The sequence below is a fragment of the Trichoderma harzianum genome (genome assembly GCF_003025095.1).
Source record: "Trichoderma harzianum CBS 226.95 unplaced genomic scaffold M431scaffold_2, whole genome shotgun sequence".
Classification (NCBI taxonomy): Eukaryota; Fungi; Ascomycota; class Sordariomycetes; order Hypocreales; family Hypocreaceae; genus Trichoderma; species Trichoderma harzianum.
In genome coordinates, this window is record NW_020209250.1 from 984519 (window position 1) to 998376 (window position 13858).

The window sequence follows — 13858 nt, forward strand, 5'->3', positions numbered from 1 at the left end:
TCCAACTCTCAACGACAGAAAAGCTTGAAAACAATTCATCATATCTTCTTCTACTTCTTTTTTAACTAAATACTTTCCTCCATCAATCGCAAACGACCTTCATTCTAGATACGATGGCGGAGCACAACATTGTCGTGTTTGCGGGAGACCACGCTGGTCCTGAGGTATGGCCTGTATCCCTCGAGGTTTGGAGATAGTTATGCTGACCAGATGTCTTGTTTGTTCTGGGAATATAGGTTGTAGCTGTGGGAATCAAGGTTCGTGCAAACTGAAGCTATTCCACGAGCGTATCGCATCGCACCGCATCGTCTCGCCGCGCTTTGCTAGCTCTGCTCATGACGTCGACTGGACGCTGACTTTTGGTTACACCAGCTTAGGTCCTCAAGGCCATTGAGCAACACAGTCCCAGTGCCGGCAAATTCAACCTGCAAGATCATCTTCTAGGAGGCGTAAGCTCACTCTCTACCTCGTCCTCTTTCAATCTCAAAGCTAACAATGAATCTCCCCAGTGCTCCATCGATGCGACCGGCTCTCCCCTAACAGACGAAGCTCTCGCCGCCGCCAATGCCGCCGACGCCGTTCTCCTCGGCGCCATCGGAGGCCCCAAATGGGGTACCGGTGCTGTTCGTCCAGAGCAGGGCCTGCTGAGGCTGCGAAAGGAGATGGGGCACGTACGGAAACCTCCGCCCGTGCTTCTTCGCTTCCGAAGCCCTCGTCGAATACTCTCCTCTCAAGGCCGAGGTGTGCCGCGGCACAGACTTTGTCATTGTCAGAGAGTTAACTGGAGGCATCTACTTCGGTGACCGAAAAATGATGGCTCTGGCAGTGCCTGGGACACTGAGCCTTACTCCCGAGTTGAGATTGAGCGTGTGGCTCGCCTGGCCGGCTTCCTGGCTCGCGGCCGTGGCGAGACCAAGGTCTGGTCGCTGGACAAGGCCAATGTCCTTGCCACCAGCCGTCTGTGGCGCAAGGTCATGACGGAGACGTTTGCCAAAGAATTCCCTGATCTGACGATTGAGCACCAGCTCATCGACAGTGCTGCCATGATCATGGTCAAGAACCCTCGAGGCCTCAACGGCGTGGTGGTAACCAGCAATCTGTTTGGTGACATCATTAGCGATGAGGCCAGTGTCATCCCTGGCAGCATCGGCTTGTTGCCCAGTGCCAGCTTGACCGGCATTCCTGATGGAAAGTCCAAGTGCAATGGCGTGTACGAGCCCATACATGGTTCGTAAACTATCCCAACTTATCTTTTTCTTATAAAGTTAATCGAATGGAACAGGCTCTGCCCCTGACATCGCCGGCAAGGGCATCGTCAACCCCATCGGCACAATCCTGTCCGTGGCGATGATGCTGAGATACTCTCTCAACCTGCCCAATGAGGCCAAGGCCGTCGAGGACGCCGTCAGAAACGCCATTGACGGCGGTCTGAGGACAAAGGGCATGGGCGGCAGCTCCGGCACCAAGGAGGCCGGCGACAAGATCGTCGAGGAGCTTATCAAGGTCCTCAAGGCGTAAAGTCTTCTCTGACTAGCTTATGAAAAGAAAAACGTAAAAGGAGATTTGAAAAAGGACAAAAAAAAGGGATGAAATGGAAAGTTGTTTGATTGGGAAGCTATGGGAATATATATGCATCGGCTGATATTTGCATTTACGATGAGAAGGATACTCTCGCAGAGACAATGAGAGTCACAATAAGGCCATATTAAATAGCCAGTTATACACAATGGCTGTATATGAATTACAAACTGTAAAGCAATCCGTTAACAGGCTTCTTCTTTCTTGTGTAGTAGTAATCTTTTACCCGAAGTATACAATATGTTACGACAGCACGGGATGTCACAAGATTCTCATAGATTGCATGGTTTGACGCCTAGTTAGAAGCCCAGCTCCGTCCCCATCCAGCCTACCAAGTCTCAGATTATTGCAAAAGACCAATCTGAGATAGCAAAAAGAGAGATCATAAAGTGTGGCGTAGTCTCAGTCCATAGAGTCCATTTCACCAGCGAAGCGGAAACAGAGAAAAGGGGAGTATCAAAGACAATTCTCACTCTCCGCAGCGTCAATTTCAAAAGAGGGAAAAAGGATATAATAACGTTAACTTCTTTTCTGTTTTTTCTTTCCCTCCATTCCTTTCCTGAGTACGGGGAAAGGAAAAGGGGGGAAACCACTTGGTGTGCAAATATACCTAAGTTTAAAGAAAAAGGAGACTTAGGAAAAGGGGGGAATACAGCACAATTCAGCCATTTGTAAAATTGAGTCCCATCGACACCCAGCGGAACGACCAAACCGTCGAGAATACATGGTCAAACTTTTTCTTCTTTTTTTTTGATCAACTATCAAAACATAAAAGGCTTAAGCGTCCTCCACACACATTGGGGATTTTTTTCTTTTCTCTCTAGATGTGGGAAGCGAGATAAAGTGCCCAGTCCATCAGCCAAGGAAAGGGTCTTTGAGGACTTCATGAGTCGCAGGCAATTTAGTTGCCGCCGAGGCTGGGGAAGGCAGACTGGTCGCTGGTGTTGATAGAAGCGCCCTGGCCACCACGTCCACCACGGAAGTTTCCGCCACGGCCACGCTCGCCGCCACGGCCTCCACGAGGACCACCACGGCCACCACGGCCGCCGCCACGGGTTCGCTCGGGCTCGACGAAGCGGGGGTCGAAGTCGACAGTCTGCTTCACCTTGCGCTCACGCTCGCGCTGCTTCTTGCCACCGGAGGCGGCAATAAAGTCATCCTCCTCCTTCTCGAGGGGCTTAGCGTTGGCCCACTTCTTGTCGAGCTTGCTACCCTCGTTGGCGGTGCGGATGTTAAGCTCAGACTCAAGGGCGGCCTTCTTCTCGGCCTGCTGGGCGAGGTAGTCGGTGTAGGAGATGCTCTTGTCCTCAGGCTCCTCGGGCTCAGCGGCCTCCTCGGGCTGCTCATCCTTCTTCTCAGACTCGGCGATGGCCTCACCGGCCTGCTCGTCCTTAAGCTCGGCATTGCCTTCGGTGGCACCCCAAGACTGAGCTGCTTGCTTATCGGAGCCACTTGAAAGCGAAAATGGTCAATATGACATGGCTAGTAAGTAGACAGCCAGAAAGAAATAAAACTTACGTGGTGGTACCGGACTTGTGAGGATGTCTGTCGTCACGGTCACGGGGGAATCGTCCGCCACGTCCTTGTCCCGTGTTAGTATAAATGCTTGGATAGTGGTGCAAAATCCCTCGAAAAGGAGTCTTAATGGAATTCAAATTCACTCACCTCCACGGACGCGAGCACCCTGACCACCACGAGGACCATCTCTAGGGGTCTCCTCGGTGGAACGGCCCTGGTTGCGTTCCCGACCGGCGGCGCGGTCACGGAAAGCTGCATGTCGGCAATTAGCATCAATACCTCACATCTCCGGACGGCGCCACGACCTCGGCAGCGCCACCGAATCAAGGGACTGAGACAGGGCAACTTACCGCCCTCGCTTCCGCCGGGGCCACCACGGCGGTTGCCGCCAGTCCTCACAGGGGCCTGGGGGGCCTGAGGCTCGACATTGCGCTTAGTAGTGCGGGTTGTGGCCTTGTCGACGGTCTTGACAGGGACGACGGGCTTCTCCTCGCCATCGGAGTCGTTGCCTGCAGGGGGAAAAACTTCGGTCAGTGACCTGCGCTTAACGATTCTATCGCGGCGGGGTTCGTTGGAGGGGTGAGGGTCAAAGTAAAATTTGCGGGAGGAGGGGCGTCAGTACCAAGGTAGGCGAACCGGTTCTATAGCAAAGCGGCAGTCAGCACCAGCAACACAAAAATTGAAAAAATACAAGCAAGAGTGACTCCGAGCGAAATATTGCGACGACGGCATCAGCTCAGTGTCTCTATTTCGAGGCAGCGAGGCAGCCCAGCCGTCGGCGCGATATGTGTAGCTCAAGCTCAACAACGCCTGGCAGCAGCTCGACATCGGCCAAGCCACGAATTGCAAAGGAGACGGGATGCAAGACAATATGCATACCTGGGAGGCGACCTGTGACATGTTGGTCGCTTGGGTGCTGGACAGTACTGGCGGCGCTGAGGGTAGTCTTTGCTACTTTGTGGGGGGGTAACGACGTCTTAAGATCGCATGGCCCTCCTGGCGCGCAAGTCGGTCTTTCTATTTCTTCTTGCGAAGGAGGAGAAGCACCAGAGCGAGGTCCGGAAAACTGGTGTGCTGCTGATGCAGTTGAAGAAAATGCACGATCCGGCCCTGTTTGGGGGGGTTCCGCTGCCTGCTCAATGCGGGCAAACTCTCTCTACTGTATGCTTTTTCTGTGCTGCGCCAATCCACTCCGAAGAAAAAAAAGCGACCAGCAGGCGCTAGCACACTTGTTTTGGGGGCTCGCTTAATTCCCGTGAAATATTTTGTGGTTGCGCTGTTAGGGCTCCGGGGCGCTGGGCCGTTAGTGCAGCAGGTACCGAGTCGTACAGTCTAGCTAGCAACCGCCGAGTAACCCAGCACTCGCAGCCGGCTTCAGCTCGCATTGTCCAGCATTAAGCGCATTTCAGCTGAAGGCGGCCACGAATATTCTATTCTTCCAGAGGCCCTTTATATGGCCGGCTTTGGAGGCGAATCAAAAGTCTCTTTGCTTGCGCCATTGAATCTGATCCCGCATCCGGAGACTGGGTTGCCCGTAGCAAGCTGGAGCTACAGGGAGATACAAGCTGAGCTACGACGCAGCCGAGGGACAAACTAGGGCTTCCGCCCACTGAAACTGCGCTAGGCCCAGAGGTACTTGTGCCGGTACTGCTGTTGGCCTGGTGTCGGTCCGCAGGAAGGAGCTACCTCGTAGCAGAGGTAGGTACTTCCGCCCACAGCTAAAGTGGCAGCACCAAGCAAGCTGAGCTGGTAGTTGCTTGAGAACCTCGCTGGCCCACCCAGGTATCATGATAACGTCATCAATACGTGCCTTCATGCCGCCTTCCCTCAGGGCGTTCGATGCAGTGATACTCTAGATGTGAATTAGCACTGTATAGCTTGGCCTGCTGATCAAGTTAGTGTTGCCAAAGAGAGCAAACCGCAAACCGTAAACCGTTTCCTGGGGAAGCTCTAATAATTGCTCTGCATATTAAGTATGAAGGCGACTACGTAGGTATTGCTACAGGTCAACAACACCATAAAGCTGGCACGAAGCCAGTCATTCATGCCTTTTGCAACGGCAAATAGAAAAGAACTGCATTGTTTCAACCGCGTACAGAGCATGTGACAAATTTCATATCTATATTCCATTGGAGCTCACGCAAAAACACTCGAAATTTGCTAGCCAAGAGCTTGCCTAGGGTAGGCATGTAGCATACTGTATTTGTCCAAAGGGGGAAAGACTACACCGGACTGGCGTGCATTGATTTTGGTGCTTTTAGTATGGCAATCAGTCCCGTGTTTTCTTTCTACCGCATGATATCTAATTTGGATATATAAATTAACTTGGCAGCTTTCTAGGTGGACGCAATACAGACAACGATCGGAGGATGCTGTGTAAGTCAGTGAAACCAGTCTCACGAAGTGGAATAATAATGATGGAAACCCGCAGTTAGAAATACTGGTGGTGCTGCCAATTCAATTTCTATACAAACGTGAAGCGGAGAGCGTTGTCAGTTCTCATATGACAAATAACATGGCAATCACTGAACAAGGCGGCATCGTAATAGATAGTTTCTGCAAATGCGAAGCAAACACGAGAGCAATCTGGGCATTAACAGCAACAATGTATGCGTTACTACTTGTACACAAGTCGACTTCCTGTCGCCCTGACCTCAAACAAACACACAAACGAACAAACAAAAGATGGGTTTCCCTATTCATCCCGATTTCCCTTTCCTGCGCCAAGCCAAGTAACAAAGAAGAAAAAGCAAAGTGTCGCTCTCAACAGAGGCCATGTCCAGCCACATTCAGATTCGTCGAGGTATAAACAATCGTATCAAAACGCCAGTGGATCCGTAGCGCCGGATACCATCATACATTGCGACGTTTCCTTCATCATAGCAAAAGCATCAACCAAAAGATGCAGTCTCCAACGCCAAACCGGCAATATATCAAGATAACCACCATGTTAAACACGTCCCATTCGGCCTGAAAGGCTGTAATCAATCCCGGCAACAAGAGCGGGAGGGAGTATTCTCCAGCCGACCATGAGTTTGTCTGAGCGGAAGCTCGCCCATTTTCCTTCGAAGCGCCCATCTGGCTACCTAACCGCGGTTCTTTGGGCGGGCGAGCATGTTAAGGCGGCTCATGCTCAGTGTTGGTCTCTTCTTCGAAGTCGATGCCGAGCTAACAGCTCGACTAATCGGACGAACTGGGGTTTTGCCGGCGGCTTTCTTTGCGTTGGCGGAGATGGAGGGTGATTTACCTAGAAGACGAGGAGCCATCAAAGCCTGTCCCTCAGGAACGTGGCTACTCTTGGCCTTCTTCCCAGCGCGATCAGCTGCCTCCTTGTCAGCGTCCTCTTCAGTCGAGCTGGCGCGATGACGCTTCTTGTTGGCCATTCCGTGTGGAACTCCTGGAAGCACCTTGGCCGGAGAAGGCGCCGTGTTCTCTTTATTCGGGTGAGAGCTCGGCGAAACTGGATCAGGAAAGCTGCCGGGCATGTCCGATGTGGCTTTGATAGAATTGCGCACATGTCGCACGCTCGACTGGCCGGGAGAGGCACCAAAGCCGGATGGCGATGGGTTTCCAAACTTGATTGTGTGATCACTTCGGAACGTAAATCTGCCTGGAACCGAAGGAAAAGGAGATTTGATGACCTCCTCAGTGTTGGAGTCAAGCAGATGCTTGTAGCTGGATAAATCGGGATAGGCAATATCGCCCGATGATTTCGCTTCTTCCAGGGCTTTCTCGACTTCAGTGCGCTCCAAAGCCTTCTTAGTAGTGTTCGACTTGTGAGGCGATGGAGAGTCTGGATCAAAAATGGTTCTCGTAACTTCTGGTGTAAAAGTGACATGCTTGACAGACTTCTTCGTGGGCTGAGTGGCAGCAAGTCGGGTAATGTTCAGATTGGAGAAGCGAGAGGAAGCTGGCGGCGTCTGCGCAGTGGTGCTGACTGGCTGCGGGATAGCACTCCGTCTTCTAGGCGAGAATATGCTGCTTCCGAACACGGACTTCATCACCGATCGCCTCATAGGCGTGTCGGTAACATTCTCGGCTTCTTCGGGCTCCTCGGACTCTTCAGATACCTTAGTATCTTTGGGCTCCTTAGATTCCTTAGATTCCTTAGATTCCTTAGATTCCTTAGATTCCTTAGATTCCTTAGATTCCTTAGATTCCTTAGATTCCTTAGATTCCTTAGGCTCCTTGAGCTCCTTGAGAGTCATGAGCTCCTTGGGTCTCACGAGTTCCTTCGGTCCCTTGGCCTCCTTGGCCTCCTTGGCCTCCTTGGCCTCCTTGGCCTCGCCTTGTAGCTTGAAGATTGGCTGCGGCAATGATGTAACAGCAGCAGGAGCCGCTTCAGACTTTCCAGGGCTAGTGAAGCGACCGATGGACGACTTTGTCGGGCTCATCAAGCGAGAAAGGCTAGGTCGAGCAATTCTAGAAGCGGCAGGCTTCTTGACGCTGGAGAACGGGCGGGGAACAGACGTCGTGTCTCGCGACATAGGGCGGGTTGTCGAAGCGTCGTCTTCTGCGCTCTTCTTTACTCTCTTGGCCGAGAGCGAAGGCTGCTCGTCCTTTGCAGAGGCTTGGTCTTCGCTAATAGGAGCCTTGGTGCCCAGTCTCTTGGCAGAAAATCGTCCGAGGCTCTCCATCACCGATGTGCGCTTCCTCGGTTCAGTAGCTGGCAGCACCCTTCCAGTTTGCTTTGTGTTTTTCTGAGGGGTGTCCAGGTTGGCCTTGGATAGAGACCGTTTAATGCCAGGGTTGACAACGGGAACGAATCTTCCTTCTTGTGCTCTCCAAGCAGAGGCATGTCCTTCAATGGAATCCATCTTCTTGAATTCAGCCATATGAGCCGCACTAAACCTTCCCGATTTTCCCTTTGGTTTAGCAATTGTGCGGCCATTGGCATCGGTGGACGCGGCCGATGAGTCGTTTCCTCTGTTGGCGATGAGATCGGCTTTGTATTCGGCAGCCTTTTCCTTGAGGCCCTCCAAAACACGTAGGGCTTCAGCCCCTAAGCCCAGTTGGCCGGCGGTGGTGCCAGCAGGCACACGAAGAGTGAAAGCAGAAGAGGGCACACCGCCAACTTTGGACGGGGTGGATTGAAGGCCTGCTCCATGAGAGCTATCGCGCCGTCGTGTGTCTTCAATATCTGCGAAGCCCAATCTAAGGGCAGACGATGGTTCGGCGGTAGTTGGGTGGAATTTGCTGGGGTGCATCTCTGTGCTAGGGGGCTTTACAGCATGGCTCGCGGGCGTTGCTGGCGTCTCAAAGGCCTCCATTTTCTTGGGAGTGATTCTCTTGGGAGTTTGGCGCTTGATGGGCTCGACACGTTCGATTACAGTTGGGAGCTCCAGCTCAACAGGCGGCTCCAGCATAGGATTGCTCTGCACCAATATTGTTAGGTTACAATCGATTTTTTCAGAGCGTGTCTGGCCATGCTAAATCTCACCTTAGCAAGCCGAGCTGAGCGGCGGGGAGTAGACATGGTCTATATTGCGCTCAAATCTGGCTAAAACTGCAGGGTAAGGCGGTATTGATAGCAGTACTTTGAGCAACGCAGCTGGCTGGTGAAATGTCTTGAAGACCTGGCGAGGAATGTCGTGATGGATTCCTGGTGGGAGGTGATGACATGAAAACAAATGGCACGGGTTTGTAGTCAGCGGGGGTTTGTTTACTTTCTTGTTGTCCAAGCTCCAAAAAAGGGCACAAAGTGGACCCACAGTATCAATTTGGAGATGATAGCGGATGTATTTCACAATTCACACTGTATGATGATTCTATGGGGAAATAACGTGAGCTCTCATACGTCGTTTGCGCACGCATCGGCGAATTAATCACATGGTCAATCACAGGATCTATTACAAAATCGCATTGTCGTCTATCTGAGATCGATTTTATCACAGATCTCATGATGTACTAAGCCTTGCGCTGATGCTGGCCGCTTTTTGTGTTGGAAAATGTCCGGTGCCATTGAGCAGCTGCCTAGGCAACGGCTGACTGAGCAGCAACCTAAAGCATCTGATTGCCCGCCTATGCAAAAGAGATGAAGAAGAGAGAAGAAAGGAAACAAAAGCAACCACCTAGAAAAAAAAGGTAATTAGAGATTCTTTTCTTTCTCTTCTAATGAGATCTTTGTTCCTCGACGGTACAACTTTCGTCGCCAATATGTTCACGGGCAATGTGCATCTTCCTGGCATGAGCAGCTGCTATGGGTGCGACAAAACAGTTTCTACTCCGTAGTGGTATATGGACTTGCAGAAGCACAAATTGAGTGACCTCTTTACTGTGCACCCTGCTCTCTATAAAAGATCATGGATGCTTTTTGTCTCCTGCGAATCAAGGGCAGGCTCCCTTGATCTAGTGAAATACGAGGCTGCGGAGTTCCCTTTTCGAGGCCGTCGGACAGCGAAGAACAGCGACAGGCAGTGACAGGCGTTGTTGAGATGCATTGCATGTCAAATCCTAAGCGCTCACTCTAGGACTTTAGGCAATTCATCAGCCACCCAATCATGCTCTCCTCGAGACCGAAAAGAGCCCCCCAGAAAAGCACGACACTGCGGAGTCCTCCGCACTCCGACCCGAAAATCGGAGCGCTACTTTGTCGATGTGCTGCGCTAGAATCCTTCCAGAAATCGCCTTGCGGACCATGTGTAGCTGCCAGGTGATGACGGTGATGACACTAGAGAAAGGCTCTTCTAGCTCGAATGCCGTGACATCCGCCGGACCCGATGATTACTTTCTCACCGGATGACCAGATCCGTTCTCGGTAAGCGACTGTATAAAATGGGATATATCTAGATTTGTCCTAAGTGTCGGCGAAGGGCGGTTGGGGTGGACGAAAACGTTGTGCAGGCTATGAGAAGGTGGCGTCTAATAGCCCGCCAACAGCCAGGAAAAGATGATCTTCGTTTCCATGCGCATCGATGACGGCCGTAGGATTTTTGGATGACAGCAACGGGTGTGGTCTTTTATTATTCGGGAGAGGGGCATGGTTGAATTAAGTAATTTTGTTTACTTTTCTCGTGTTGTATATATGTGCGTCCCTTCACAAAGAATTTAATGCCAATTCGGCTAGGTAATGAATAGAGAGAGGCCTTGATGTGTACCGTTTCAGCTCGGCATGTCACTAATTGGAAGATTGAATCATGCCGGATACTGGCTGCCGTAGACCAAGATGGAGGGAGCACATCGTTGCTTCACAACTGTTGTAGGCCGCTTATTCATCGCCTGACCACCATCACTATGCACATTCAAAGTTTGGTGGACAGCGGCTCACCTCCCTCAAAACTGGGTGAATTCTACTCGGCAATTCTGCAACTTGGACAAACTTGCAATGATTTTGCGATTTCTTGCGTTAGCGGCGAACTCCTCTTGGAGCTAGCTCCGACAGCCGAGAGACAATCTTGCTTGATGGGGAAGCTGATTGGCACATCTCCGAGGAAGCTGGGGAAAAGTTGGTGGCGCTCAAGTTGGGATGACCTAGCCCTTGGGACTGGCGTTTTGGAAGCTGATATCCCATGGCTTTGTGGCGCTGACGGGATGTTTGACATGAAGCGCTCCGTATTTTGCAAGGGAGGGAGAGAGAGAGGGCATCCGGCTTTGGCAGGCATTATGCGGACTCAGCGGCGGAAATACTACTCGAAACATGATCCTTGCGTGGTGGTAAGAGAGACGGCGCTTACATACTTGTAACGCAACGTCAATGACATGTCTGGCCGTGAGCGGGTTGGAACTGAAATCAGCATTTGGGCTAGGACACCAATGCTGCTTGCTCGGAATGATCCAGAGGTAAAGACATTTTATGTCCGCCTCTCCGCCCTCGCCCGTTACACCGATCACGCGGGCATTGTAAACTTTTGGGGGCTTCTTAGATGAGGTCGGCAAGCCACAGCCTCACCACATGACTGCGGTTGTCGACGGTTGTCTCAAGAGTTGGTGAAGAGTTCCGGGATATCCTTGGTGGTACTGAGCGCCCGTCCTAGCTGAACCATCGTTGGAGTAAGAAGGCAGCCCCAATTGCGGAGTTTGCTTGGTTGTTGCGAGATGGTTGGCTGAACGTTGTGCGTGTCAGGGGAACACTACTTTTCTGCCCCCATACAGTAGTTAATCGTCGTGGAGTCTCCCCAGAATGGGGTCGAGGAAAAGGAGATGATGTTCGGTGAGACTAAGGGCCACAACGCCACGAATTGACCAATATGAAGACAACAGGACGCCTCGACCGGACCTCCGGCACAACGACGCATGCAGTCTCGTGCATATACATAACCGCTGGCAATGCGGTCCCGAGACAACGCACAACGCCTTCCGACACCACGCGTCACAATCCCAAGCCGTGCATTCATTATTGGAGAAGACTCTGAGGCTAATCACGGCTACATGAGTTGGCAATTGATGGAGTTCTCGTACTCGCAGCCTGGTGACGGCTCGCGAACGAGGAGGCGTCGGATCTGCAGCAGGGCAATCCTCGCCAGAAACCAATAGGCTGCATGTCGCGGGTGGAATGGTGGACGTCTCTGGCTGATCAGTGCTGGGCTGCCTGCTAACAACTACTAGTAGCAGTGCTAGTTTTCCGCGGGTGCATCAGGCAAGGCAAGACCACGCACAATGTCATCGAGATGCTCGTCGAGGGGCGTGGTGAGACCAGGTTAAGCTTAAACCGAGGAGAGACCAGCTCTGCTGTACGAGCATGTAAGCCTGTTTCAGAGCAACCAAGCAACGGGGCAAAATCCAGGTTACCCATTCAGAGTGCTGAACCTGCTTTGCGCGACAACCAGAAAGACCAGATATTACTCCGTATGTACTCCGTATACTCGTAGTAGTATTGCCCTCGATGGTCGTGAAATAGACAGGACCTGAACAGGCAAGGAGCGTTTCGAGATTTGCAACTAGGCAGGCCAGCTGGGGGCCGCTTGGGTTAGTTGCGAATAGCTTCGCCGTAACCGCTGCAAGCCTGCCAAGGACGAACACCGGAGTACAAGCATTCTACCTGAAGCAAATCTTGTCGCCTTCTCCTTTCCGCGGCAGCATCGTGGGCCCGCCAGGTCTCGTTGGGGTATACTGCAGCCAGTCGGCACTAGAGCCGCTGGTTTTGTTGCGTGGTGGTGTGGTTCAAAACGCAGCTGCTGATCAATGTCACTTCTCTTCGCTGTCATCTTCTGTACTGTACTGTACTCAACGTATTCGTGCCTAGTTAGTACAGTACGGTATTAGTGGTGGTCGATATTTTCGTTTCCCTTCTCATCCATGCAAGCCATGCTAATATTCGCTCATCGGCGCTGTGCTAGTGAGCAACGAGGCTTGCGGCTGGCGGCGAATGTGTCCGAGCTGCAGCGAAGGAGTTGCCCGTTACCCCTGGCAGGATTTGCACAGCAATGGGACTGTCGACGCATGGACTAGCTAGCATGGCGAACAATTGAAGGCGGCGCGGCGGACATTTGGAAGGGGTGGAGGATACGGAGTATGGCCGACAAAGAGAGCTGTACTCGTGGTAGCTCAGGCCAGCGGCACGGCCATTACTTGTAATGGATTGTATCAAATCAATACTGTACGAGTGCGAGTGCAGCAGAGGCAGAAGAGAGAGGGCAGCACAAGCGGGGTCCCACCCAGGAGCCAAGCAACCAAGGAGACTCGCTCGACTCCAACTTGGCCAGCCGATGAAAATTTCAACTGCAAGCCGTGGTGGAGAGAGAGGGTGGAGTGCGCAAGAAAAGCAGATGATGGCCATTCCACTCCCCGGGGCCCCTAGCATTGCCTAGCCCAGACAGTTCCCAAGGAGTTCTAGCCCGAGCGACCACCTGACGCGTCGGCTGGGGAAAAGCCTCCAGACTGGATCGAGGCGAAAGCCAACCGGCCACAGCCCACAGCACACCCACTCGCAGAAGGATGGTTGGCCGAATGAATTTTTTCTTGCCTTTGCCTTGCAAGCAGGCGGTACGAGTACATGCGAGGGCGCAGCCTCTTTGTTTTTCGTGTCGTGTCGTGAGAGTTGCAAGTACCTGGCACTGGTTGGTGTTATAACGTAAATTCTTTGTCTCTGGGGTCCAATCCAGATGCCATCGGAGTGTCGGGTCGCATCTGCCCTGTCCCGGCCTCAGGCCTTGCATCGTTTCCGCTCCCTGAGATGCCGGTGCGCGGAACCGGGGCCTCAAGCTCGCTCTGGTGCCACGGGCTAAGCAGCCAGAACGCACGCCGAGCGCTGTGACAAGAACTTGCACGGCTCACGTCTCACAGGTACCCGCGCAGACCTGCAAGCCCCGGCCCCATCTCTCGTACCGGCCGCTGGCTCGTTTTTTTTTTTTTCTTGCATCCTTTGCCTTGTCTGGCCACGCCAGCGCCGAGCTCGCTCATCGCTCCACCTTGCGCTGGGTCGTCGGCCGACCCTGCAGTCACCAGTCAGTCGCCAGCAAGCCTCCAAGTGTCGCTGCGAAGCCTAAAACGCTGTACCCCGTCCGCTGTGGCTAGTTCTGGTTCTGGGCTGGTAGGAAAATTGCCCATAAAGGACGGGGGGCCAGCTCCAGCGCAAATGTCGCCGCCGGAGACGCTGCTGGCTCCCCTCTTCGCAATTCCCATTACATAAAACAAGTCGCGGCGCCTTTTCCCACCAGCTTTTCGAGGTTCTGTATCTTCGACTGACCCTCTTGGAGCCTGCAAATTATCTTTCTGGAAGCTCGGGGCGACGCTTCCTTATCTCTCGCTCCTGTTTTTCTTACGTTTCTGCCCGCCAGGCGCATCCTCGGCCGCTCATAGGCGCCACAGACGCGCTGCCGAACGC

At 52.6% G+C, this 13858-nt stretch overlaps 4 protein-coding genes across 4 annotated transcripts; 2 read left to right on the forward strand and 2 right to left on the reverse strand.

The window, feature by feature from the left end:
- Positions 1-113: 113 nt before the first annotated feature.
- On the forward strand, positions 114-1518 carry M431DRAFT_1510 (hypothetical protein; the record flags this gene model as incomplete). Its single annotated transcript, XM_024912830.1, has 7 exons — positions 114-164; positions 237-257; positions 378-449; positions 510-671; positions 736-776; positions 827-1227; positions 1283-1518. The coding sequence occupies 7 exons, from the start codon at positions 114-116 to the stop codon at positions 1516-1518; spliced, it is 984 nt and encodes a 327-aa protein (XP_024778482.1).
- Positions 1519-2479: 961 nt separating this feature from the next.
- On the reverse strand, positions 2480-3996 carry M431DRAFT_1511 (hypothetical protein; the record flags this gene model as incomplete). The annotated part of the gene is made up of 6 exons (XM_024912833.1): positions 2480-3029; positions 3097-3160; positions 3244-3348; positions 3447-3605; positions 3719-3737; positions 3976-3996. 6 exons carry the CDS (start codon positions 3994-3996, stop codon positions 2480-2482), a joined length of 918 nt encoding a protein of 305 aa, XP_024778483.1.
- Positions 3997-6182: 2186 nt separating this feature from the next.
- Positions 6183-8462, reverse strand: M431DRAFT_76670 (hypothetical protein; the record flags this gene model as incomplete). Its single annotated transcript, XM_024922487.1, has 3 exons — positions 6183-7130; positions 7323-7649; positions 7773-8462. The coding sequence occupies 3 exons, from the start codon at positions 8460-8462 to the stop codon at positions 6183-6185; spliced, it is 1965 nt and encodes a 654-aa protein (XP_024778484.1).
- A 1388-nt stretch (positions 8463-9850) lies between these two features.
- Positions 9851-10972, forward strand: M431DRAFT_287046 (hypothetical protein). Its single transcript, XM_024914059.1, has one exon. It carries the CDS (start codon positions 10186-10188, stop codon positions 10777-10779), a length of 594 nt encoding a protein of 197 aa, XP_024778485.1. The 5' UTR covers positions 9851-10185; the 3' UTR covers positions 10780-10972.
- The last annotated feature ends 2886 nt before the right edge of the window (positions 10973-13858 follow it).